This window comes from Meleagris gallopavo, chromosome 6 (genome assembly GCF_905368555.1).
Source record: "Meleagris gallopavo chromosome 6, MGAL_WU_HG_1.1, whole genome shotgun sequence".
In the NCBI taxonomy this organism is placed as follows: Eukaryota; Metazoa; Chordata; class Aves; order Galliformes; family Phasianidae; genus Meleagris; species Meleagris gallopavo.
The window spans coordinates 22,226,741-22,254,327 of record NC_139409.1 but is presented as its reverse complement, the minus strand read 5'-3'; the positions used below and the strand labels follow the sequence as shown (position 1 = coordinate 22,254,327).

At 34.6% G+C, this 27,587-nt stretch overlaps 1 protein-coding gene across 6 annotated transcripts in view; it reads right to left on the bottom strand.

Moving 5' to 3' along the window:
- The window catches only part of AKAP9 (A-kinase anchoring protein 9), a 101,895-nt gene that overhangs the window by 36,342 nt on the left and 37,966 nt on the right, over positions 1 to 27,587 (bottom strand). For 4 of the 6 annotated variants that reach the window (XM_085227416.1, XM_085227414.1, XM_085227418.1 and 1 more), the window contains 17 exons: positions 25,661 to 25,816; positions 24,713 to 24,910; positions 21,579 to 24,026; positions 19,830 to 20,043; positions 19,085 to 19,164; positions 18,504 to 18,642; positions 17,758 to 17,855; positions 16,872 to 16,983; positions 16,243 to 16,441; positions 14,101 to 14,197; positions 13,155 to 13,247; positions 11,265 to 11,630; positions 10,077 to 10,301; positions 8,094 to 8,234; positions 7,439 to 7,542; positions 6,490 to 6,698; positions 1,204 to 1,415 (listed from right to left, as the gene is read on the bottom strand). In XM_085227416.1, coding sequence (XP_085083542.1) covers positions 1,204 to 1,415; positions 6,490 to 6,698; positions 7,439 to 7,542; positions 8,094 to 8,234; positions 10,077 to 10,301; positions 11,265 to 11,630; positions 13,155 to 13,247; positions 14,101 to 14,197; positions 16,243 to 16,441; positions 16,872 to 16,983; positions 17,758 to 17,855; positions 18,504 to 18,642; positions 19,085 to 19,164; positions 19,830 to 20,043; positions 21,579 to 24,026; positions 24,713 to 24,910; positions 25,661 to 25,816 — 5,091 coding nt within the window. The remainder of the gene's footprint in view (positions 1 to 1,203; positions 1,416 to 6,489; positions 6,699 to 7,438; positions 7,543 to 8,093; positions 8,235 to 10,076; positions 10,302 to 11,264; positions 11,631 to 13,154; positions 13,248 to 14,100; positions 14,198 to 16,242; positions 16,442 to 16,871; positions 16,984 to 17,757; positions 17,856 to 18,503; positions 18,643 to 19,084; positions 19,165 to 19,829; positions 20,044 to 21,578; positions 24,027 to 24,712; positions 24,911 to 25,660; positions 25,817 to 27,587) is intronic. The other 2 variants (XM_085227415.1, XM_085227417.1) reach the window with 1 other exon arrangement.

Below are 27,587 nucleotides of genomic sequence, written 5' to 3'. Positions count from 1 at the left end.
TCCATCATGCAGTATTTAATGTAGTAATTTAAAGATGTAATATACAAACTCTCAGTATATACAGGAATAGTGTGTAACTCAGTAACCGTACAGCAGACATTGGCAACAGATATTGGCAAAGGCTCAGCTACAAAGTTGTTAAGGTAAAATAAATTTTCCTGATCAATAGAAAATAAATAAAAATAAGCTGCTTAGAATATATTTAACAGATATCATAAAAAGTACTTACTTTAAAGTCACAAAAATAAAATTATTTATGTACAGAACTACTGTGTTTAAATAGCAGCAGCAATATATTTACAAGAAACGCCAACTGTAATAGAGAATTGACCATACTTCTATAGTTGCAGCATTAATTCTTAATTACTGCAACACTTGGAAGTTGTTTGTCTGCATCGCCTGTCAACTCACATATGGGTCTGTTGCATAAAGCAAATTACAGCCTTTGAATTCTGGTAAAGAACTGAATTTAATGACTGAGTTCTTCAAATGACAGTGACCTAAGAACAGACTGTGAGATATCAAGTAGTTTCTCAGTATACCTTCAAACTTCAATTAACAGAGACATACTTCAGAGAGAAACTAAAATCCCACCGTGCAAATACCCCTACAGCAAAGAAGAAAGCAATATCCATATGCTGCCTCTTTGGAAGCTATCCATGAGCCACATATCTCAAACACACACTAGAAAACTGGAGTGCAGACTCCTTTTCTGATAGCAAGAAAGGCATGTGTTTAATCTGCCAGGTTAAAATCATAGTCAGAAGCGACAGTCGGAGAGCTCCATCTTTTTGATGAATTAATTGACCAAAATATCAAGTGAACCAGGCACAGTTCCCTTTATACCTCTCCTTTCACATGGGTCTGTTTGATATGCTCTGACACCTCGTCTCATCTCTGGATTGCAGCAAAATGAGAGTGACTTGCATGAGGAATGAAAGACCACCCCGATGGATAAACACGCCTAAATTCAGGCGTCCTTTGTAGTCCAAGCCCAATTCCCAATGTGAATCTAAATTCATCAGTGAAGTAAGAGCTGAAGCAGAATTTCTGGAATAGGTACCTGAAGCACAGTTTCAGCTTTGAAAATGAGTCTATAGATTTTAGGCACATAAAAAAAAACATCCATGAGAAAAATGAAGAATGCAACAAAAAAATTAAGACACAAAATTCAAAACACATTACTATTAGATCACACACTACCTGATTGGAAGTTTCATTGATAGCTTCCAGAAGTTTTTCAACAGCCGCTTGCAGTCGAGAACTAATATTCAGAACCAGTTCTTCATTTTCAGGGTCTAATTCCACTCCACTTTCTGCAAGATGTTGGCTCAGCAGTCCTTCTTCTGCAGCTCCCGACCACATACTAATATCATCATCTCCCATACTACTGCCGTGGTAGGAGGAACAGGATTCTGGAAAAACAATAGTATTGACGTAGACTCTTAGGACTTCAATACATGAAAACTATGAGACATGGTTAGAAACACAAATCAGAGCATGATAAAAATATTTTGTCTTGATCACAAAGACAGAAAGGGAAATATCTTAATAATACTTAATAAAATTTACATAAACAAAATACTCAGTGTGTTAGCTAAAAATGAGCTGGAGAGAGAGAGACAGAAAAGGAGATATTAACAAGATTAACAATTTAGATATCCTTTCAGTATGTTTTGGATTCCTTACTCTTTGGAATAAATTGCAGTAATGACTACAAAACTGTCTTATAAAATATAAACAAACAAACAAAAGCACTCTGACCATCAGTCATTCTTTCCTTAGCGCCCAGCTACATTAGTGTCCTTTAAAACAGGATTGTTCACGTTAGTGATGCAAAAAAAAAAAAAACACACCTGAGAGAGTAAAGGGAATGACACACAAACAATTCAGACAACTTCTCAGGATAAAGACTAGAATACAGAACATAGCATTCAGCATTGTTATTAGTAACTTGAAAATTGATTAAAATGAGTAGCTTAACAAGCCAAGTACGGTAACTGCTCCTACTGATGGGCAATATGATATCTTGCTACTCTCAGTCTTTCTGAGGTCTGAATTGGCTTAAAGGCATTTATCCACCTTGGTTAAAAGCGGGAGGCACAGAGTTTGCTTGTGGTATTAAACTGACAGTAATCAACCTAGAAAATAATAAATTAGCTTAATTTAGAATGTATTTAAGCAAGACAAGTGAAAGCACACTCCTGTTTTAAAATCTCAAATTCAGTATGAAATAGTACAGAAGTACATCCCAACAGTAGATAACTATTCCTGATGAGATAAGTCAACGCCTATTGACTTTTTTTTTAATTTTTTTTTTTAAATTCTTTCAAATTTCAAATTTTCCTGTCTAGAAAAAATACCGTCTTTAAAGACAGACAAAAATTTCAATCTATTCACAAACGTGAATGAAGTTGGCAATAATAAGCAAATCTCAGTCTAAAATTCATCTTCTACAACCCTTATAGGTACATCTGAATTGTGCAATGATGAGTGTAAATCATATAGAAAAATGAACATTATAGAAAATATGCAGCCTGATGCAAGATTACGTAAGAGGTTGACCTCCACCTTGCTACAACCTCCTTTCAGAAGTTGTAGAGAGTGATAAGGTCTCCCCTGAGCCTCCCCCTCTCCAGATCAAACAATCCCAGTTCCTTTATGGCACAGCATCTCCAGAAGATTTTCAGTGGTTGCAAAAAACAGAAACACTGTTAATTAGATTTAACTTCTCATGGCAGTTGAATACCTAACCCCAACTTGTACTAATCCTCATAATGGTTATCAACATAATCTCTGCTCTGAGTATTAAAACTAAATTCTCCTTCCCCAAATCCTATTTTTCCTTGATACAAAATAATGAATAGAATACAACCGTCAAAAACAAACATGTCTTTTCCTAGTGTAAACTCACTCACCGCAATGAAAAAGGTTTATGGTTTTTCCTTTGTCATGAAGGTTGTAGTTCAGATGTCATGGTCCACAAAACCATAAGATACAGTGTTTACTCAGAAGTTTCAGATACAGATGTTGTTTATAAGCTCTGAACTGACATTTATGAAGCAGTATCTATTTCATTTGAGATATATTTTGTGTTACTTGGACCTAAGGTCTCAGTTTATTCCCACACTTCCACAAGGAATTATGTTTAGGGGTTACAAGCTGAAAACCAACAAAAAAATCAGTACAGTTCAGTGAATATAACCACTCACTACTTTTTTCCTCATGCACAATAAGGAAGGAGTTCAGGAAGTACATCACAGGGTTTAATGTTCAAGGGATGCCACAACCACACAGGAGACAGCCCCTCTGCCCCAGGTAGAGCACGAAAGGGACTCTTTCGTGTTGATTTCTGGCTCCAGCCTTCAAACTCACCCAATTACTTTGCACAAATGCTGTTAACTTCAAATGGTATGTTTTTATGGCTGAACTTGGAACTTTACTCTCTATTCTAGAAATGAATTCCTGTGTTAGCCAACAGTCCAGTGGAGATCTCAAGTAAACCTCTATATGCTGGTAAGTGAAGTTAACAATTACAAGCATGTGACCTTAATGATTCAGCTCCTAAAATGCTGAAACAACTCAGCAGAAACAGTAACCTGAACTTTGCTTGTCAATAAACATGGGTTATGTTCAGAAGGTCAGAGATTATTTACTTTAGTGAATGCATTATTTTTTTTTCTATTTTATTATCAAATTTTTATTACTACAAATTTATTCCTACAAATTCCCTAAGCAATTTAAAAGAAAGTTTGTTTAGAACTAAATACAACAACATGCAGAGCTTAAAATGCACAGATAGATAGTATCTATCTACTTCTATCTTCCATAAAACAAAGGTAGACTTTCTTAAGAGATTATGTTCTTTTGGGCCATTCTGTGGGAGCATTGAAAATGAGCAGCATCAGTCCTGAGAGCACAAGCAGAATATTTCTATTTAAAGTAGGATTTAATACTTCAGCTGATGAAACAGCACAGTGACTAGAAGGGCTGCCTGACCTGACTGGCAGAACTACAAGCACAGGAGGAATGCTGTTGAGATGTTTGAAAGAGAGAGAAAAAAATTAGTCAGTTACACACTCTACATTCACCCATTACAGCCACTGCTGATTTGAGTCTCCTTTAATCCTTACTCTTTTTTTTTTTTTTTTCTTTTTTCTTTTTCACTTCTGCATCATTATTTCTGACCATTAAAAAGAATATTGTAATACACAACAGGTATGTAGACAGCTGATAGCCCAATGCAGCTCTGTGCTAAGGGGGAATCGCAATAACAGACAAATTGTTCTGTTAAAAAAACAGTGAATCCTTAGGTGCATTTTTAAAACAGATTAATAGCAAACATATTAACAATGATGAAGTAGACCTTCATTGCCAGTGGAATTGAATACATTTCCCTTTTGTTTAAGAAAGTACACTTTCATCAGAAATCTTCAAAAGAACAGGGTCTGTAGTGCATTTAGATAACAGTACTATGAAGGCACAATTTTATATGTTGCCACCCAATATATCAAAGAAAGGTAGTCTTCTGTGTTCTCCCACGTGTATGTAATACAAACAACCCCTACTAAGAAATGTTACTGACAACAATTTGTGACAAGTATACACATTGCTGTGGAGGAGCAGGCAAAAAGCGAAAGCACATAGTGTGTAGTGTGCATGACTGTGCAAGGCAAAGGGCAGTAATGACGTTTTAACCCTTTGTACAGATTACATGTTTTTATCTGAAAAGGGAGCAATATTCACAGCGAATAAGAATGTGGGAGAAAACAGCAGAAAGTGCTCTATGAATAGGCATGATATAACTAGGAACTAGCATCAGTGAATACACCAGGTAACAACTCAACTGTGTTGATCTCTAATCACTTATTTCATAACTGGAATACATATCTATTTCTTTGAGCAAAGTATGTTTTGAAAATCCCAATGCTTTTTACACTACACAATGGAAGCACAAAGAATACAAAAAATATTTATAAACTGTTATTTTCAATATAGAAAGATGGTCTAAAATGCAATTCATATAAATTTAAAAACCATCTTGTATTACAGTAGGAAGTGATAAACTTTGAGCCTGGTCATTGTTACTGTTATCATTTGGCTAAGAGACAGTGTGGAAGACAGACAGCTGGTTATGGCTGACGATGCTATAAATTGTTTCAACATAAGCAAACTATACCCACTTCATTTCCCATCCCAAAGTAAAATGGAAAAGCACTCAATTTTGAATAAAGTGATTCTTTCAACTCTAGTACCTGGACAAGTACCAAAAATTTAGGACAGAAGCTTAGTTGCCCAATCTAAAATGTGGGGAAACAAAGGCAGAGCCTCAAAAATCTGGGTTTTCAAAAAGTATGTTAATTTTTCTCACAATTAAATAAAAAATGTGTAGAAAACAGAAGTTATGAGGATTTTTAATGTAACAACAGTACTATAGAAGTAAAAATGCTTTTAACTTAAAGAAGTTCAAGAATCCTTAGATAGCAGCTATACACGTTTCGCTGCAGATAACTGTTAGAGAAATCAACTGAAAGAGATGCCACTGTGCTTCAAGTCATACATCCTTTCTTAACTTGCCTCCAAGCTTAATGTGACCTATATTTAAAGGTAAAAGGAATCAGTAATATTTAATAATCTATGCTCTGAAAGAAAGAGATAAAGTTTGTCTTTATTTACCATTTGTATTATTACTCTGTAGTACATGTTTTCTTAATAGTGAAATATAGTATTTGCCTTGCAGGTTCTTTCGTATTCATAGTAGTTAAAATTCCAAACAAAACCATTTATGTCATGTGTTTTACCCTGAACTGGTCTGCTGCACATTGCAGATCCCTAAGACTCAGGATGAATACATGCATCTTTATACTGGCTCCTTTTATCACGGGTACCTAAACAACAGTACAACAGAGTTCTTATTCTTGCCCAAAAGAGAAATGAACAGACAATATCTTACTATAATCACAACAAACTAAGCAGATCCTGGGAATGTTCTTAGATACTAGTAAGCAAATACATGCTCCTGTAGGCTCCTGCCAACCAGCACTACTCCAAACAGATGATGGGCAAGGCTTGGCAGTCAGACAGTTCCCGGAACTGTTTCCAAAAGGCTGTTTGCACGCCACCAACCTCTTTATAGGAGGCTAAAGAAGTGCACAAGCTTAAATACAGGCGTCCCATGCCAGATGCCCTCTATACACTACCTGTATTAGCAGAGATACAGCCTTTGACACCAGCTCCCATTCCACATGCATACAGAAGAAGGTGTCAAGTTGATGAAAGATGCCATGAATCTACTTTTTATTCTCTTACTCTTTGCCTTCCTCAACAGGAACATATTTATTTTTCTATTTCTCAATCACTTTCCCATTCTGTTGCAGGCTGTGCAAAAGGACACTGGATATGAGTCATAAGTGTCTGGGTCATACTCAAAAAAAACCTAAGAACGGCAAATGCAAATTGTTATGAAATAGAAAACCATCCAATAAGTACCTTTTTCATATCCCACACGGATAGTAGGTTTTACCGAATCCTCTGCCTCTGTGTCCCACCCAGCTGGTTTGGAAGGCTGGACTTTCCCAGACCTATCCAGTAACACAAGAACATGACGACCAATTGTTTCTTCCATGGCCACGGTTGTCTTAACAACTTCCAAAAGAATCTTCATGAGTTTCTCATTAGCCTTCTGATAAACATGCCTGCTGGACAGAAATTAATCAGACATTTCATTTTCCTCTGCTTTCAATGGAAGCGTTATCCCTTTACAAACCATTGCAATTAGGAAAAATTGGAATGAAATCAGTAAAATAAAGATTTCTTTAGGTCTGAAAAACAGATAACATACACAAACATTAAAAAGCACATTTGTGTTAAAAGACAGGTTTTTAAAATCAAGATATGTACTTATATCACTTATATTTTTTACACTTATATACTTAGATTTTTTCTAGATTTTCTTTTAAATTGGTGAGAGACTCCCCTTTGCCTGGTATTCATTTAAAACTTACTCTTTTTTCAAGATGACAACTACAGATTGCTCATCTACATAGATTACAGAAGTTATAGAATGTATTATGTAATATGTAAATGTATTATCATGTACAATAATTACATAATTAATATGAATTTAATATATAAAAAATACAATGTGTTATGTATACATCTCTGTAGAAATTATTATTCTATACAGGAAAGACATAGTAAAACTAAAATTTGATTAATTCTCTATGCATTAGAAAACCAGGCTTTATAAAACAAAATTTTGCTTCATCTTAAGTCTGTAAACTTAGAAATATAGTTATTTAAAATCAAAAAGTACCATTATTATGAACTTCCATCACAATAAAGCTTAATAATATTATTAACTTAAGAGCAAGAACACAATAAAAAGATTTTTTCTTTTTTTTTAAGGAGTATTTTCTTAATTAACAGTTCTAAGCACCTTTCTTGAGAAAGCAGAGCTGAAGATACTTCATCCGGCTTTCTTCCTTCATCTTCATTCTCAGAGATTTCCTCTCTCACATCGTTTTGGTTTTCATTTTCATTCTGAGCAAGTTTTTGCAGAGGGAGAGAAGACAAAATAGAGAGAAATCCTGTCATGCCAGAAAACACATATTCTTCCAAGAAGCAGTAGAATATGAAATTTAGAACTGAAATCAGCTGTGTGCCGTTAATACATTTTTGCGTGAAAGCCCAAATCAAGAAACACTTTTCCCAGGCGGAAAAAGTTAAACTAAAACAAATGAAAACAAAACAGGAAGTCCAAGGCAGGGCGTATTAGAAAGCACTTTGTTATGCTGATTAAACAGTCCTTGTGCTTTCAGTTGTTGTTGCTATAGCAATATGAATATGAGCTTACCTGAGCAAACAGCTGTATTAATCCCCACCTACAAGCTGCTAAACTTGCTTCTGCTGTCCTGAAGTAGAAACTATGTCTACCAGTATCTTAAACTTTCACAGTTCTTAAACTTGTTCCACTCAAGAAATACCCTACGTCTTTTAGGAAACTTATATTACATCAAAAACAGTTACAGTAAAACCAAATCTTACTAGTTTTGTATGTCACAGCTGCCAACAAAGCCAAAGTCCACACTCACCTCTGTTTGTGTGCTGCTGTTCTGTAGCTCACGGAAGAGCCTCTCTTTTCCAGGAATAGGATGTTGTCCCAATGATTTCAGTTCTTCCAAAAGCATTCGCTCTCTCTCTGCAGCCAGGTTGTCATTCTCCATTGAGACACGCTAAGAAAGAAGTGGTACAGAGGCAGAGATTAATTTTTAAGCTTCTGAGTACCAGGGAGTCCTGTCACTTCTAATTTCTTACATATTTTGCACAGTGAAAATTCAGTCCATTTCTTTAAATGGCTATAAAGAGGCTGAAAGCTTTCTAGAACTAAACTCAGTCAATAGTACTTTTGGTATCTTATAGTTTATTTAAGATTTTCCTACAATTTCTGTGCTTCTTATGAAATAAGGTGGTCAGAATGTAAACTGGAAGTTTAACACCTAAATGTCACATGCCATCGTACATACACTGAACAACAGAGAAATATGTTCTTTTAAAAAGCCTACACACGTTCTTTTAGAATTGCTGAAAGTGTTCAAGGCTTAAACGTGATGTATAAATTCCGATGCAGTTCTTATGCATAAACATCTTTGACAAACACCAAAAAAACAGAAAAGCTAACAGCACAAGTTGTAATATTTTCCAACAGTTTACTACCCCTGACAAATGATGCAGCTGCAAATCAGCACAGAGATAAAGGCTAATGTGTATATATATTAAAAGGAAATATTTCCAGGATGAATGATACAAAAACATCTATAAAGTAGGTGAGAGGAACTGATAATTGTCACTGTACAAGAATCAGATAACCAGAATACAAGTGACTTGCACTCTAGTTTCCCAAGCTCCTTGATCCCAAAATTAAGCAGAACATTTTGGGTAAAATCTGAAGGAAACAAAGTTCCACTCCACAGTGAAATTAAAGAATTTTAGAATACACTGATTATTATTTCCACATGCAACATTACAGTTTTGGAAACAAATTAGATCAAGAAAAATTCTTCTGAATTCAGGCTTATTTGGCCTTTCAATTTATCAATCTTCAAGGATTTGAAGACAAGTCTGTAAGTGACATTTTTTTTTGAAGACTCAATTATTAAGATAAATTAATGAGCTTAATGAGTTTCATTAGCATATCTACTATAGGCTTTAATTAAATACAGTATTCAAAAGCAAAGAAACGCAGCGGTGTTTCCCACTGAATCACACTGATTTCATTTCATTCTGACATAATCCATAAGGACTTCATTGTTTATGATTAAAAAGAAAAAAAAAAAAAAAAAAAAAAGGATTGCCAAAGCACTCTGTCCTACTTGAAATGATTTCCCCATCCAGGATGACTTTGGCATTAGTTGGCACGCGAATACGCGTCGAAATTCCTGCCAGCTTCCAAAACCTTGGTCCATTCAAGCAAAACAAAATGCATCTCCTACGAGTGTGATTTAGATTCTATTAAAGAAGCAGCAGGTGATGCTGCAGAAAAACAGCAGAGTGAACAAACTTCTATAAGATTGAGCTGACTAGGGGAAAAAAAAAAAAGTGATGAAAGGAGCACGACACACTAGCTAGAAACCAGACTAGCCAAAGTGACTACTGAAAGTCCGTGTTCCCCCAACTTACCAGGCTTCTGTTTCACAGCTCTCAAAACAATCATACTAATGCCAAGAGGGAAAAAGGAAAATGGGTGGTGGGGAATAGAGCTCTGCAGGAAGATGCAGATAATGTTGAAGTTACAATTTCAAGTGGGTATGAGGAAAAATACAGCATTCTGTAGTATTTCCAGCTCTCACTGGGGGCTTTGTTGATGTCACTGCTTGCTAACCTGCATGCTGCACAGGGCCATGTAACTGGAATACAGCATATACATGTATGTGTGCATGCATAAGCACAGACATGTACGTGTGTGCATGCATACATTAAAGCTGTGTGTGAATAGATACGTAAGTATTAAATAAACCTGAGCGGTGAGGTCTCTTGGCTAAACCACTGTTAGTTCATTGTGTCAGGTACCACATTACCTCAGCTAATTGCACTTTAAGACTCTCAAGCTCTGCTAGAAGTTGCTCTTGATTTTCTTTCTGACGTTCCATCTGCTGCATATGCCCTTGTCTCAGTAATTCTGTTGCCTGCTGATGTTCCTGATACTGCCGAACCAGTTCCTGACGCATATCTTCCAAGCGTTCCTCATATATCAACAGCTGACTTGATGTTTCCATGTCTGATGCTGCCATCACATTGTTGCACTGAAATATTATAGTTATTTTAACATTTCATGTCCAAAGACAGTTACTAGGAAAGATTTAAATACATTTTAGAAAATACTTTCACAGATTAAAATAGATATTGCTAAGGCATTAACTTCTTGCCTGTTTCTTGGAAAGCCCACATTGTCCATTTAAAAAAAGATTTTCAAAATAACTCTAATACTTTTTAACTAACAGGGATCTCAGAAGAAAATGTAGTGGCAGATATATACGTCTCTGAGTGAGTGAGTGAGAGAGAGAGTGTGTGTGTACTGCAACAGAAGTTTGAGAGAACAGCATCATACAAATCAGGAACATTATAATTCCTGACGTATTCACTATCAAGATAATACAAGAGTAAAATATTTAACTGTTACACAAATTTGAAAGAGTAACTTTTTGCTCTAGCTGGTGCCAAATTCAATAAAGAACAAAAGTACACTAGGATTAAATAACATATTTTAACTTTTAACATATTTGTTATAGATCTTTTCCTTCAACACGTTTCTGAAATGCTTAACATGAGATTCAGTAATATTTACATATTACTTTCATAATTTTTGTTTCCAGATGATATTCTTTATCACAAGGGACTCTAACTCTTTAAACATGACTTTTAATCTATTCCATGCACAGGCACTAGAAAACAATAATTTAAAAGGTCTTTATATCATTTACTGCTTGCAATACAGTTTTAACAAAAAATGGAAGAACCTGTTTTCCCACAATCAATGGGACTTCCCTTCCACACACCATAGCAGAATGCTATCATGCGATAGAGTAATGAAACGAGGCTAGATAATTTGAGATCTGAAGTTCTCATCCCTTTTAAAGGCAAAAGAAAACATTTTGATTTTCACCTTAATTTCCTTCTTTGGTGCCTTCACACTGAAATGGAACTATATTCAAATAAGTTATTCAAATGTATTATTATACTTTACCTATCTTTTTTTAAACACTCACCGATGTTTCTTCTGCTGTATGCCCTTGGACATGGGAGAAAAGCCCTTCAGCAGTCACTGATTCATGTGTGGTCTGTCCTAACACATAATCATACTTGGTGTTAGAACAAAGCTGTTCTCCAAGCAAGTCCATCTCACCAGACTCTTCACTGAGTTCCTTGCAAAGTGATTTCAGTTCTTCATGTTTGCACTTATCTGTTGCTTTCTTGAGAGGGCCATCAACCTCTTCTATGCTACATTCCCTTTTCATTTCAAAATGCGTTCCCTGTTGATGCACAATTTGTGCTTGTGTTTCTTCTTTCTTCTGCCTAGCAATTCTTGATAATTCACTCTGTTTGGCAAATGCTACACTCATTGACACAATTACCTGAAGAAATAAGAAAAATACGCATTAATTTATACTTCACAGTATCACTTACTGCAGAAGAAATCTCCCTGTTTATAAATACAAGTACTAAAAGTACTAAAAGTACTGATCTATGATTTCATTATTTTTTAAATAGAAGCAAGGTAAAAGAATATGGATATTATAATACATCCATAATTTGCCAATATTATGAACAGACATATCTTAAAATATAGACATGCAGCGTTTAAGGTAGTCTAATAAATTGTGATGCTATTTTCAATTAAAATACATTTAGCTGGGAATTATCCACTTCTGCTATATATATATATATATATATATACATATATATGTACATATATATAAAATACTCTAGAATCTATAAGATGAGTCAAAGAAACGCAGCCATTCTAAGCTTCCTCTATCCATCCAAGCATCATCCATAAATATTCCACTGACACTGATTTTGGGCAGCAGAGCCATGTGCTTGATACTCAGCACAAGAATTTACTTGACCAGAAGGAAACTTCTAGAAGTACTATAAAGTTGCAGTTTCAGTTACAACAGATTAGTACCCTAAGCATCTCCATTTAATACAAATAACCCGTTTTCAGTCACATAAGCACCTCTTTGCTAGATTTAGGATAACAAATGAGATAGATGAAACTTTTACTCTAGAAATTTGGATTGATTGAATTAATGTCATCATCTGGTACTGTCTATAACGTTTTTCTGAACTCTAATCACAAACCTTTTGAAGAAGCATTCTCTGACTTTTTACCAATTTTTAATTAATACTAATTTAATTCTCTTGTTTTTATGTCATCATATTGGCATAAATGCATAAAAAGCAGGGACCATTCACTCCAAAAGGAAGTGAAAATGCCTTTGGAAATCAAATAATGAGTAAATCCATAACAATTTAATATACTCTCATCTAAAGAAGCCTAAAGAAAGTCACCAGATCCAATAAAAACTATGCATTTTACACCATACACAAAAATGCACAACTAAGTATGATCAAAAAATATGTGAAACTGTTAACATCTTTTGAATTGAGCAGCTGTTAAGCCTGAAGTAGCAAGAAACTCACTCCCTAAGTCTCAGGATTTTCTACACAAATGTAAGTAACGAGAACGGTTGTGTACCATCTGTATTCACTGGAGTTTTAAAAGAAAACACCACCCTGCACATGAACAGATATTATGTGATAGGAACAGGGCACTAGTTGAAAGACTGGCTGAGTTCAAATGAAAAGCCATGAAACCAAACGATAGGTTTGCTGGACACACTGAACACAATGAATGAATCCCATAGTAAAGAACAAACAAACAAAAAATCCCAACACACCCACGCAACCAAAATGTTTCAGAAAGCTTATTAAAAGGACTTTCATATTCAAAATCAGAAGCAATCAAATCTTGTTAAAAAAAGCAAAAACAGAATTTAGCATACAACATTGCAACTGTATGAACTATCAGGAACAACAAATAAAAGTGGCAGTATTTTGAAACATATTTTGAAGTAACAAAATAAAAGCAATACCTTTGCTATTTCTTCTTCTAATCTTTCCTGGTACTGTTTTTCTAGCAATTGTACAACATCCAGATCATTTTTCATTTCAATTTCATTAGCAAGCTGTAAGAAAAACATGGAATCTCAAATTGTGTATTTGCATTTTTATTTCATGATTTTTAAATGCTTTAAGAGATTATTTTTCCCTCAACCGGCTCATCCCTATTTCATACAAACAACAGAAGTTTGTACCACAAAATAAAAGAAAGGGTAAAGGACCTCCTCGCATTTCTGTGCCAAAATAATTTTAGAAGTTGAGTTTGAAAGAACTGATTTTCTAGCACTATTTGAACTATCAAAATGCAGAGAAATCAAGGGAGAAACCACAGGATCACAGCAGAAAACAACATCACTGTATTTCAAAGTGGAGAATTTCCGAGCAAGGTTTAAAGCAATACTAGAGAAGAAATGTATGGAGTCTCTTCCACTTGCATTTGGTTTCTAAGATCTTTGGGGCTGTTTTTTTCCAAAGTTTCTTCTAAATTGTGCAGTCTGTACTTAAAAAGTACTAGGATTTCACTTAAATATTTTTTCCCATGAGTAGCCTTTTCTTTAAAGTCTCAATATTTTAAAAAAAAAAAAAAAGAAAAAAATCTTTGAGCACTAACATTTTTCCACTTTTATGAGAAGCATTTCAATCCAAAAATCTTGTTTCAGAGAATCAATACAAAATAAAAATTAAAATGGAAAAGACAGGAACAATAAAGCAAGTTTATGTCTTATAATTTCTAGAAGTCTTTTTTTGCAAAATTTCTTTTTCTGTTTTCTCTAATGTGGACAGTCAAGTATAGAACATAGTACTGAGATAATTATTTTATTACTATCAAATGTTAGTCAATATTTCAATTTCATCTGATAGCCCATAGCATCTAAATTATATCCACTGTCATTAATTGTCAACTGAGTTATATGGTACCTCCAGTGCTGTATCTTCCCTCTGCTGATGAGGATTTTGAGTGCACTTCACTTTCTTGGAGGACTCTTTTAGCTTTATTTGTGACTCTGGCGATATACTAAGAAAGTACAAAAAGCAGAGAGGGCAGGGCTTAAAATAAAATAAATGTTTCAGTATGCATTATTTTTTCTTCCATTCAAATATGCACCTATATGAATATGCATATGCACCATGCACATTCAAAGACCAATAACTGCAAATATTTTCTTCATATCTCTCTCCCCACATAATTAATTTCATGTACTCTTACTTCATAATTCATCTGCCTTCCATATACCAGGCTCCATCAATATAAGACTTCTTAACATCAGTTTTGCCAACACCACCCAAACAACTGTTTTACAGCTACTTGAGAACATGTAGTGCTCAGTGACTACAAAATTAAGGTGAATACTACAGTGCCTGTTTGGATCATTAGGATTTGATTCGTCACTCATATGACTCACTAAGAAATGGAGTACACATGAAAACAGTAAGAAATCCAGAATGATTCAGTTAATATTTAAATATCAACATGTCGAAATATATTCAGTGCTGCAAATCAGTTAAAAAAAAAAAAAGACAAAACAAAAATACACATGAAAACTGCAGATCCCTTTTCACTATCATACTGAAAAAGACAACAGAAATACATTGTCAAAAGGGTAAGATACAGTATCAAACTAGAAAAACCTCTTTGTGATCTGCTAACACAAAGAAAGGAATAGCTTGCTAAGAGAGGGTGGAAAACAGCTTATTAGAAGGTAACTATTGGTCTGTGAGATTTACAATCTTCATCTACACTCGGTTTTACAAAAAGCTTTTCGCTTTTCTTTTGCTCAAATCTGAGTTAAAGAATCCTGAAATGGGAGTCCAAAATGATAATTTTATAATCTTTTCCATTTTTACCTACAAAAACTAACCCAATATTTTTAGCATCTGTTAAATTTGATGAAGACCAGAAATATATTTTAAGGAATGAAAAGAACACTGTTTGTAAGACAGAAAAACAGAAATAACTGAAGTAACATATCGTAAGATACTCTTACAGTAAGGGAAAAGCAGCTGTTTGAGCTTCTATGGTTGAAGGAAAACATTTTTATCTTCACTTGTCTCAGCTTCTAAAGATTCATCTTACCACAGTCCTTTGGCCTTTTTAAAAGACTGCTGTGGTAAGTGTATAAAATAATCGACAATTTGTAGAAAAATATAAACGACTTCTCCTCCCTCCTAAGTAACATCTCTTATTGCTACTGTGACTCTTTGTTTTCCCTTTATAGCCAGGCACTGGCTGACAAACAAACCCTGACAGTTCTCCCTGAAATAAAACTACAGCAAGAGAAATGAAAATGCATAAATACTGAACAGATTTGGAGTACATTAAATGAAACAAATGAAAAGCAGCAAACGAGAGGATACTGAACAGAGCAAAATCAAAAACACCCACCACTCCCTAAACACACCCACTGATTCTAGTCAAAGAATCATCATCAACAAGCTCTGCAGTTGTCAGCATTCCCCCCAAGAAACATTACTTCTTTCAGGTTGGAATGACCATACTGGCCAGGGCCAGAAAGAGGCTGATGAGCTTGTCCTATGGCCCATGACTTGATGAAAACCAGAACCTGCTAAGCTGACCTCAAATCTGCCACAAACTTTATTGCTATATATTCTCCAACACTGCCGATCCCACATAAGTATGCTAAAGTACATACAATACAGTATAAAGCCAACTACATTGCCTAGAGTTTCAAGGATGGTCAAGTTTTCAGCAGCCTACTCAGTTGGAAGTTTTGAACTTATATAGTTAAAATGTTTACATATATGAAGTGATGCTTATGCACTATTCTGATTAACAGAACTCCCCCTATCCACTATAAAAATACAATACAGCATATTTTACAACATATTTTAGTTCTAAATGTTGCACTATGTTGTTCATAATGTTTATGTAATTTCTTGGCAGCAATCAACATCTCTTGAAAGAACAAAAGACTGAATGATGTGTTTATAAATAACTTCTCAAACTTCAAAGTAAAACACATAGCTTTACATGAACAGTTATTTGGAACACTTCTGTTTGTATGGAGTACAAAGTTGTAAGCATTAAAGAACTGATTATACCTTGTGTAGTCAGAGGATACCTCATCACTCCGAAGCTTATCCTGTAAATGTACAATCTCTGCTGTGTACCTCTCTTCACTTTCTTTCAGTTGCTGCTGGAAATAAGACTTGAGGTGCTCCACCTCTTGAGCGTGTTGCTCTTCAAGTTGTGTTTTAACATTCTCTATCTCCTTCCAACAGTGCTCATGAATTTTAGGATCTATATGCAGATTATTTGAATACGGAAAAGGGAAAAAAATTATAATAGTATAAACTCATTCCCATCCCAAACTCTTAACAGTGATGCAACTGAATAATTACACCAGTTAAAAATTTATTCATATTAATTTTTTTTAGTCTTCCATTTTGCAAAATTGAATAAAATCTCCCTCTCCTGTTATTTTTTAAGAGTAACAGAACTCTAGCTGTGGAAAACTGAACAAGAACTTCATAGAAATGTTTCATAGAAAGTAATTCACTTAAATTTTTGAGATTTAAGAAAAGAATGGTATCATACTGTAAAATTTGCAAAAAGCTCTTACATGATTCAAGTTATTGTAAACTAAGAGTCAGTTAAAGGTTAGTCATTCTCTCCTCTCTTGCTCTCTTTGAATATGCATACATTAAAAACAGCATATGCATCTTTTTACCCATAAGACTCTGTGAAGAGGCCTGCAAGGATTCCTTTCTTGTTTCCAGACTGTTAGGTTCCTCTTCTTTTCTTCTTTCAGGTTCTGAAGATGACAGACATGGTTCTTTGACCTAAAATAATAAAGTCAGTACAAAAGACAGTAATTTGCACAGCAATAATGCAAAAGATATTAACATATATATGAAAGGTCAGTGGCCAATACACAAGAGAATGTAACTGACATGAAAAATATGTTTCATTTTACAGCTTGAATGATCAAGTATTCATTTATAGCTAGCTGATCATCCTGTTTAGATAATGAAAAAGGAACTTGGGTCCTTTGTGAACAGCAAGTTAAACAGAAGCCAGCAATGCTCTAATAAGACAAAACTCCAGCAGCCCATTGGGCTGCATTAGAGTACTGCTGCGAAAATGAGGGAGCTGGTATTTCCCTATTCCATTGCTGTGCTCCCTAGCACAAGAGAAACAGAGTTCAGCAGAGGGCCATAAAGGAGGTGAGGAACTTGGAGTAATTGTTTTATAATGAGAGTCTGAGAGAGCTGGGTAGCCTGGAGAAAAGAAGGCTGCCCACTGGAGTTGTGTAGTTTCCATCCCATCCTTGGAGATGCTCAAAACTCAACAGAATATTGTCTTAGGAAGCCTGGATATGCTGACTCTGCTTTGCTTTGTGCAGGGGTTGGAAGAGACAAATCTTCAGACTCAGGCCATTCTGTGATTCTGTGACACACGCAGCAGTCTTCTCCAATTTATCTCACCAATCCATTGCTATGTCATTCACCCAGGATGCATAAGCATGATTTCAAATACATTCTTTCATTTCAAGAGGAATTCATGGAACAATACAAATTAAAGACCTATAGACTGCAATACTATAAAAAGTTTACCTGTTTACAATCCTTCATCATCTCTGTTTGAAGTTTTCTTAGCCTACTGTATTCTTCCAGTATTTTATGCAGAAGTGCTTCCATATGTTCTTGCATAGCTAAGTTCATCAGGGAATTAGAGCAAAAGATAATGAACATTTTATCATAAACCTTAATACAATGTATTATTTACAAGTTCTTTGCTGAAAAATTATCCAATATAGATAACACATTGAAACAAATGGGGCATCTCCAAGTTTCAGAATGTACTTGTTTTACATAGCGTTGGTATATGCCATTTTTTTTGGTAGAACTGCTAGCTTCTATATAAGAAGAAAAATATAGTCACTTTTTTCACCAATTTTCACTATAAAAATAGCACAAGGTGTGGGCAGTACTTGGGCTAAGGTGGGTGGTAGTTACAGGGGGTGGTTCTGGGTGGTGCTTAACGGGTCACAGGTTGACAGGGTGGTCGCGTGTCACGGTATATAGGCAGCTGTTGCGCAGCACTACATTGACACTTGAGCTACACCCTATGGCGTGCGTCTCTCGTGTCCCTGTGCCGGGTAGGGGTGCTGATAAGGTGTTGTGGACCGGGCTGGGATTCATAAGAAAAGTTGTTCAGATAGTGAGGAAATCTTTAAAGCAGCTATTTAGGCACCTATTAGCAGCTAAATTAGCATCTGAACAACCAGTGACATAACTGCTAGTCTGAAATACTTGAAATCAATGTTTGTTTAACCAGTATGATAGTACAATGCCATTACCTTGAATTTGACCACTGTGTCTTGTTAATTCCATACCAAGGTTTTCCTTCTCAGCAGCAGGTCTATTGAAAATATCCTGTTCCCTATCACCAGCTTCTATCACAGTTGAAGAGTTTTTGTTCCAACTATCACAGAAAATCTGCACAAGAAATGAAACATAGAAAAAAAGTGAACAATTGTTTAATAACATTATCAAAAAACATGAAAAAATAGTGTAATTGATACCTAGTACTAGAGCAAATGCAAGAAGAATTTTCAACTTTTGATTACATATTTAGTTACTGAAAAACACTGCACTGAAGATTAAGACTAAGCATAAGAAGAATTTGCTGTAGAAGGACATGAAACAGTTAAGGAAAAAAAATGCAAAAACCTTTGCAACATTATTTTAGAAGATCAGTCTGTATTCAGAGATCAAGGCAAAAAGAAAAGCTGCAAAGAAAACCTGTTAAAGATGATGCATAAAGCAGGGTCAGCTACAGCAGGTTAAAGATGATGCAGAAAAACATGATGACTCACTGTATACATAATTCTTCTTTTTCAAGTGTTAGACTGAAAAAAAGCTTTTAGGTAAGTCTTACCTGCGTGAGCCTAGAACATTCCTCAGTTATAGCTTCATTCAGCTTTTCTATAAGTCTCTGAGAAGATGAGAGTTCATCATCTACGAATACAAATCATTAATGTTATTATTTTTAAACACTTGGTGCACAACAATTTTTCAAATGGCTTCATGTGTCAATGAACTCTAGAAATATCAAACATTACTCAAAAATACAAGAGAGCAAAGAAGTTATGCAAAAAAATTACACAAGGGCAAATAATGGAGTGACAGAAAATAAATCTGATAGCATAGAATCCCATGGATGAAAAAAGGCAAAGTACAATGTTCCTGAAAGCAGTATCAAAAAACCTTACTTAATAGGGCAGGAAGCCAATCCATAAATTTAAAGACCACTGAATGAAACAAGCTTAAAAATATTTTCATGATACATTTGTTTAATATTGTAGTAAATAATATAAATGGAAAGATGAATATTACATCATTCCTTGCAATTAACTGATCTAATACAAATAGCAAAACATGAGCTTTAATACTTCTCATTCCTATTTTTTATATTCTTTTTACCCTTTCTTTAAATATCCTCAGTAACAAACCATTTATAATAGGGAAGTACTATGACAAAAAACACTGTAAAATGTTGGTTGAAAATAATTTATTGGACAGCCATGTGTTCCTTCTCCCCAAACTCTTGTGCTGATTTTATTTTAAATACACTATCTATATTTCCTGTCAAGAGCTACACTCTTATAATTTTCTCAAGTTACCTGCTGGTTGAATTTTCATGGTCTGGAGCTCCATTTGATGAACTTTTTTAAGATCATTCATCTCTTGTAAATGACTACGTACAAGCTCCTCTTTAAGACTGCAAAGTTCACTCTCTTTTTCTGCTTTCAGGTGCTCACGGACCTGGTCTACATGAGCTGAATAAACCAGGGAAAGGCAAATGCGCTGTGCTTCCATCTGTAGCTGTAAATCAGCCTTTGAATAAAAAATACACACTTTACAATGAATGAAAAAAAGAAAAAGAATACAAGAATGTCCAGTCTTGGTAAATTTCTGAAATTAATACTTGTTGAATGGAATGCTGCATATATGTTACATATTAAGTAATTTTAAATATCCATATTTTGGAAACTTGAGCTGTTACAAAGTAGTTGAGACACTTCTTCAACTTATAATAATAAAATAATAATAACAATAAAAAGACAAATTCAATAATAAAACACTAAATGCTTCAGTTCCTGTTGTGGGCAAGAGAATTGCAAGTAACAGTGATCTTTACACAATGCACTTCACATTGAGAACACAAACTACTTCCTCCCTGTTACTCTATGCCTGAGAATTTGTATGCCTGAGATTGTTTGAGCGCAGATTATTTTCTATGGAATTGTTACAGAAAATCACATTTGAAAACTGTACTTTTGTTTTGTATGGCACCTTACTTGCAGGTGGCATGATAAGCGCCAAACAGGAGACTGCTTAGATTTCCAATGAAACTAAATGAAATGGAAAAGAGGAATCTTGAATAGTATATGCATCAGCCTGATCAGTCTGCTATGTTACCTCAGTCTATCTGTGGATAAGGACAAATGTAACAAACACGCAAAAATTTAAAAAAAAAATGACTGAACAAAGCCGGCCCTGCTTTGAATAGGGTTTGGGCCAGATGATTTCCAGATATCCCTTCCAAGTTCTATTATTCCATTCTACAGACTGGGGTGGCTGAAAACTAGCTCCTGCTACAATGGACACTGGTGATGTTAAATACTTTGGGTAGAACAGATTCCTAAATAACCTAAACTGCTCCAGCAAGACTAACATTCATTGCAGACTAGAAGCTGATATCACAAGGAAGGCCTGGCCTTTATGTTTCTGGAAATCTCAGCGGAGGACCAGACTATTTTGACCTAACTGAACAACAAACTTCAGTTAAGACCATTTTCCCATGTCCTTTAAAAATGTACATCTCCCTTCACACTCAGAACTGGACACATTACTTAAGAAGTGATAACCACATATACACAAGAAATTTGATAGAGAAATATTACTATTTGACAAGTCTGATAAAAGATAACTGAAAAAGTAATGAGTTTCAATTTCTCTATGTATTATGTATATGGAGTATTTAAAGAGCTGAGAAGCTTATGATAGATGAAAAAAATGTGTTTTGACTAAGTTTTCATCACAAGTAATTCCATGCTACATCAAAATGTGAAGTGCTCTAGATGTCTTCTCCTCCCTATTGCTTTGCTGTTGTTGATTTAATTGAATGTAATTGAAAGATATTTCTTTCACCGAAAAATAGCATCTTTCTACATACTGACCACAGTTTATAGGTCCAGTCATTCATACAGTAACTTAAAACTATTGGTCACTCTCTGACACGTACTCATAGTCTTTCACATGCATTTTAAAGCAGTTAAAAGGAAAAATATGATACAAGTTTCCAAGGGCAAGCTCCTAAAAGTTACTATAGGTAAATGATTCTCTCTCTACAGTTTTATGTAACATACCTGTTCTGATTTTAAGGTATTCACTTGCTGCTGAAGATTATTATTTTCTGTCTGTGTAATGGCTATTAATGATGTTTCATCTGTCAGCCCGTCTGTCATTTCATGCAAATGTTCTACAAAAGCTGGCTGTTCTGGTTTCAACATTTGCTGAACTTCCTGTACTTCTGTAATCTGATGACTGATTGCTTTACCTGAGCCCCAATTTTCTCTTACATTTATTCCTTCACCAACTTCATTGCTTGGAGCAGATGTTTTATTTCTACTTTCATATGCTGGAGTAGCAATCTCTTGACCTTTTCCTTTAAAGCATTTTGTCTTAGGTTCAGTATTACTAATATTTTCTCTCTTAGCATGGCTAATTATACATTCTAGTTCTTTGCATTTTGCTAGAACTTTGTCTTTCTCATCTTTTAAGGATTTAACCTCTTCACTTAAATGACAAACTTCACTATGCTTTGACTTCAGTTGTTCGGAAAGATCGGAAAGTCTCCGGGATAATTCCAGTTTCTCACGCTGGGTAACTTCAAGCTTTTCCATAAGTTCTGTTGCATCTTTCTCAACAACTTCTCCAGCTTCAGGAGTGTCTGCCCTAAACACCCTTTTTTCGTTTCTCTCCTCAAAACTGGAAGTTCTACTTTTAAATAAAACTGGTCTATTGCTTTGCAGATGGTGAAGTTCTTCACTCAAAGCTTTAAGTTTGATTTTATATTCAGCTTCCAGCTTATTCATGTTCTCTTCTAACACATTCTTTGCCTTCAGAAGACTTTCACATTCTTTCTGCAACCCTTTGTAATTAGCTTCAAGTTCTTTCTCAGTAGACAAAAATGCACTCTTCTGCCTTTCATTATCTTCTTGGAGTTGAATATTTTGTTTCTTAAGTTGCTCATTTTCAGTAATCAGGTTTTCTATTCTTTTTTGCACATCCAAATTTTCTGAGTTAGAACTCACACTGTCATTCAAAATGGCATTTTCTTCAGAGATTACCAACATGCTTTTTAATTTCTCTTCAAGAGTTTTGTTTTCCCCTTGAAGAAGATTATTCTGTGTTTCAAGTTCACTACATTTGTTTTGAAGGCTATCTTCTGTCTCCCTCATTTGTTTCTGCATCATTTCAGTTTTAAGCTGCAGCTCTTGAATTTCTTGTTCAAGACTACCTTTTTCCTTTTCTTCTTGCCTAAGCATTTCAATTTCTTTCTGCAGTTCATGGATCTGAAGTGTCATTTCTTCAGATTTAGAATTTACAATAGACTGCTGTAAATCTTTAAGCTTTGAAATCTCTAATATCAACTGGTTTTGCTTTGTGATTAAATTATCCTTTTCAAGCCGCATGGCTTCTATCTTTTGACTCATTTCTTTTTTCACTCCATCCAACTGCTGCTTATGGTGCATATTCAAGTTATCTCTAAGGCTTTCCATGTTCACCATGTGCTCTTTTTGTAAGTCTTCTTTAAGTCTGGAAAGCTCCTCTTCATGACTAAACAAAAGCTTTGTCCTCAGCCTCTCTAATTCTGCTTCTTGAGATTCTGCCATCCTGTCCAAAACTGCATCCTTCTCTCTTTCTAGCATTTCAAGTTTTATTTTGTAATTTGTGACTTCTGCCTCATGTTTTAGTTCCAATTCCTTCCTAAATTCTGAGGCAGAAGCCAGCTGAGTTTCTAGATCTTCAATCACAAACTGATATTTTTCAGCTTCATTCAACCTACATTCCATATCCATTATAGTTTGTTTGGCTCTTTGAACCTGCTCCCTTGAAAAATTCAGTTCTTGGAGAAGATCTTCAATTTTAGTTTGTTGAAGAGACTTCTCTGCTGAAATTACTTCCATCTGTTGTGACAGCTCTTGCTTTATTTTTTCCCTTTCGTTATCAGCATCTTGCAATTTCACATTCAGCTCATTAATTTTAATATTCATTAAATGCATTTGATCTTTATTAACATTATCACTCAAACATAGACTTGAAGTTTTCTCTAATTCTACTTTTTGTTGCGCAAGACGTTGTTCAATTTCCATTGCATGCTGCTTAATTAATTCTTGCTTCATTTGTACAATCTGCTGGCCATGCATTTCGTCTAATTCAGCCTGAAGTTGTGCCAGTCTCCTTTGTGTTTCTAATTCCATTCTTTGCACAATGTCAGCTTCAGACTGGCTGTCTTTATAACATCGTTTCTGTAGTTCTTCCACAGTTCCCATTAATTGTTTTATTTCATCAGAACATTGTCTTTCTTTCTGTTTGTAGGTGGTAAGTTCAATTCTCATATTACTTATCTCCAGGTTCTTCAGTGAAATTTGTTCTTTCAATTCTTCATGCAATTTACTGACATCTGATAATTTTTCCTTAAGCTGAAACGATTTTTTTTCTTCTTCTTTAAGTTTTGCTTCCAGCTCTTCAACTAATGCCTCTTTTTCTTGTCGTTTATTCATATCTTCTTCCTCATTTCTTTGCTTTTCCTTAAAAAAGGAGCAAAAACAATTTTAGTTCATTTTCTGAACACACTGGAACATTTATACACTTAGCTATTGAACCATTACGTCCTTTTTGATAATATCATTGGCTGCAGATCATTTATAAAAACTAAATTAATTATTTATTGCCTTCTCTGGAAGGATTTCTGTACATTTGGGATATGTGACTTTTTCCCTTCATATGCAAAAAAAAAAAAAAAAAAATCCCAACAAAAACAAACATATAAAAAAATCATTTCCATTGTTTTCCAGTTGCGCTACGTTATTCCAAAAGCTATTTTGCACAATTTTCTGAAAGCTTTGCTTTTTTCTCACTTTTAATTTTTAGCTACTTCTAAGCTTTCAATTGTGGACAATATTAATATATCTAAGAAATTAATTCCTCATAACAGAAGACTGTTTAAGCAAGTTCTTTTAATTTTTTTTCTAACAAAATGTCATTTAATAAAGGCATTTTAATGTTGTATAGTTTCAGTGATTCTTGTAAATGTTTTGCAATTTTTAAAAACGTGATACATACTGTTGACATAAGCACTTAAGCTGAAAATTCTAAGTGAATAATGTGTAAGTTAACAGATATGGCCCTTTCAAAGGGCCAAAAAATTTCAATGAGACTACAAAATCATGAAAAGGAAAAAGAATAGCAAAGACATTTCTGATAAGGAACATACCAGTTCATATGTTTTGATCATGCCTTGAAGATGTGTTATCTGAACTTCAAATTCTTCATTTTTCTTTTGGTAATTCTTCAGTAGACATTCTTGATCTTCCAGCTGTTGCTGATGAGAAAGTATCTGTTGCTTGGCTTGCAATAAATCAGCAGCTGTGCAACTGTGGCTGGTGTTCCTTAGGGCTTCACTTGCCTGTAACTTGTATATATTAAAAAAAATAAATAAATAAATCAAGATTACAAGAAACAGTTTGATTACAGAGACAGCTATGACTTTCACTTTCTTATTACACCTCATAAGCACGAACATAATCATAACATTTTAGAAGGTCTCTTACAAGGAACTGAAATACTATTACAATCAATAAAAATATTTAGTATGACATTATTTTACAGTGGACTAGCATAGAACAGCAGTGTTTCAGAAAAATCTCAAATGGTGAGACGAACTACTCGTAACTACTGTTTCCCAAATCTAACTTTACTTTATTAACAGAATTAATTAATTTGGTAATTAAAAGGAATGAACACCACAAGAGGCAGATTTTATCCAAAAATAAAGGAGTGGAGCACTAAACAGTGACACAAAGCTAATGGCTGGCTGTTCTGATTGGAAAGGTAACAGGCTGGATTTCAGCCCAAAACTTTAAGAAAAGTAATTACATGAGCTTTTTCTCCCTAAGATAACTGTCATCATCCACTATTTAACGGCAGCTATTACTAAATAGTAGGAGAGAAAACAGACTCATCTCTATTATTTTATATCTTCCATGATGATGGAATGATGACTGTAGGACTGTTAAACTGACTGCAGATCTATAGCAAGGGACCAAGTCTCCAAAAACACAAAATCACAAAATTTTGCTTCTGCAGGAATCAGCTACTTATGTATCCTCCAAAGTGACACCAATTCTCAAAACCAAATAAACTTGTTAGTGCTGTAACTTACATGCTGAAACTGGATTTGCAGTTTTTGGCTTTGTTCTGTTAGCTCTAAAAACTCCCTCATAGTTTCATCCTTTTCCTTCCGTGCCTGCTGTAGGTTAGTGGTAAGCTGTGTGATGATATCATCTCTTTTTTTTATAGCAGCTTCAAATTCTTGCAGCTACGAAAGATAAAATTTAAACTAGTAATACACATCAAACCTATAGATAGAAAAAACAGACTTATTCTTGTTAAACAGGAATATGTAATCCCTTACCACTCTATTAAAAAGTTGTCACACAGACATAACAGGGAATTTATGTTTTCACAAACTCTTATACGTAAGTATTTTAGAAACATTTGTTTGTTCTCATTCAACAGTGCACAAATTCTCCATAAACATACACATCAAAAGACAAAATCTGAGTTTTGGAGAAGTTAAATTTAGAATTTGCTTCAAAACTAGAGAGAATGGCCACGTAAACAAACCATCACAAAGGCAGTCCAGGTACTTAATTATAAAGTATCAGCAATTTTGCCCAACTATTCAGGTCCACATACTTTTCCCACAATAAATGCAAGCTGTGCCACCTCCCACTAAAAGTGCAATAAATTGCATTCATTGTATTAAAGGTATATAAGAGAGGCTGTTCAATATCTTACATTGCAGAACTTATTCTTATAACTGTAAGAGCAAGTTAGCTCCAATCACACATCTGATGCAATGTATTTAATAGATTCATCTTTTGTAATTTGTAGTGATGAAGAAATGATAAAAGGACAGAAAAAAAAATTCTTCTGCAAGGTTTTTTTTTTTTGGGGGGGGGGGGGGGGTTGGTTACATAAAATCCAGGTAGTAAGAAATCCAACAATAAAAATTGGAACTGTATTTAAGTACATAAATAGATGTTATTCACTTTCAAGTCACTTTGTCAATTTGAACTCCTTCAAGGCTAGTACATGCTTCATCTCTATGCTTTGAAAATTTCTTAAATCACCCACTGCCTTCTGCAACTACTTAGTTTACTATGCTCTCAAAAAGAAGTTTCTCCAGATCATACACCAATCCTTGAAGTAAAATGATAATACCTCCAGGTAAAGCTTACTGATTTAGAGGATAGAGACATTTTTCAATGGGACATATAAAGCAAGAGGCCCTTAAACATGCCAAACTATGAAAATTCAAGAAAAACCTTTTGAAGTTCTTTTCAGAACACTGTGGAGAATTCTTAACCTAAAAGGCACAGATGTAGTGGAAATACCAGATGCTTGTTATAATAAAGAAAATTTAGGAATAGATCAGGTACTTAAGTATGTCATATCTTTCCTCTTGCATCTGTTCAAAGAAATTTAAAAATTTGTCTGTTCATATCCACCCACTATTATATGTTCCCTTTCAATTTCTTTTATTCAACCATCTTATTTTAACAAACAGGCAGAGATAATGCACACAATGTGTCTTTTGCAGCTGCTCCTTTTAAAAATTCTTTGCTTCTTCTGAAACATATACCGTATGCATTTCTCAGCAGGGATATTACACACTGTACCACTATCATGAAGAACATGCTGTAGCTAAAAACAATTTTAAACATTATTGTACTGCAAACTGTTTTAACAGATTTTTAACTTTTTTTTAAATAGTAATCATGGTCATTTAAGTATGCAAACATCTCCACTTTAATCTTTCTCATGCAAAACTAACAGTAGTTTTGCTACTAACATGATTGTTTGAAACTAGAATTACGTTATGTTCTTTAGTATGCTGTAATTATGAATATTACGCTTAGCACAATTGATACAAGACACGATAATTAGAAGCTAAGTCTGACTTAAAAGACAACACCAGGGATTCACCAACAGACAAAACAATGATAAACCTGCAAGGTGACCACTCGAAGATCACTTCAGTGTAGTGGAAAACATGACATCCATTTTCACAGATAAAATACAGA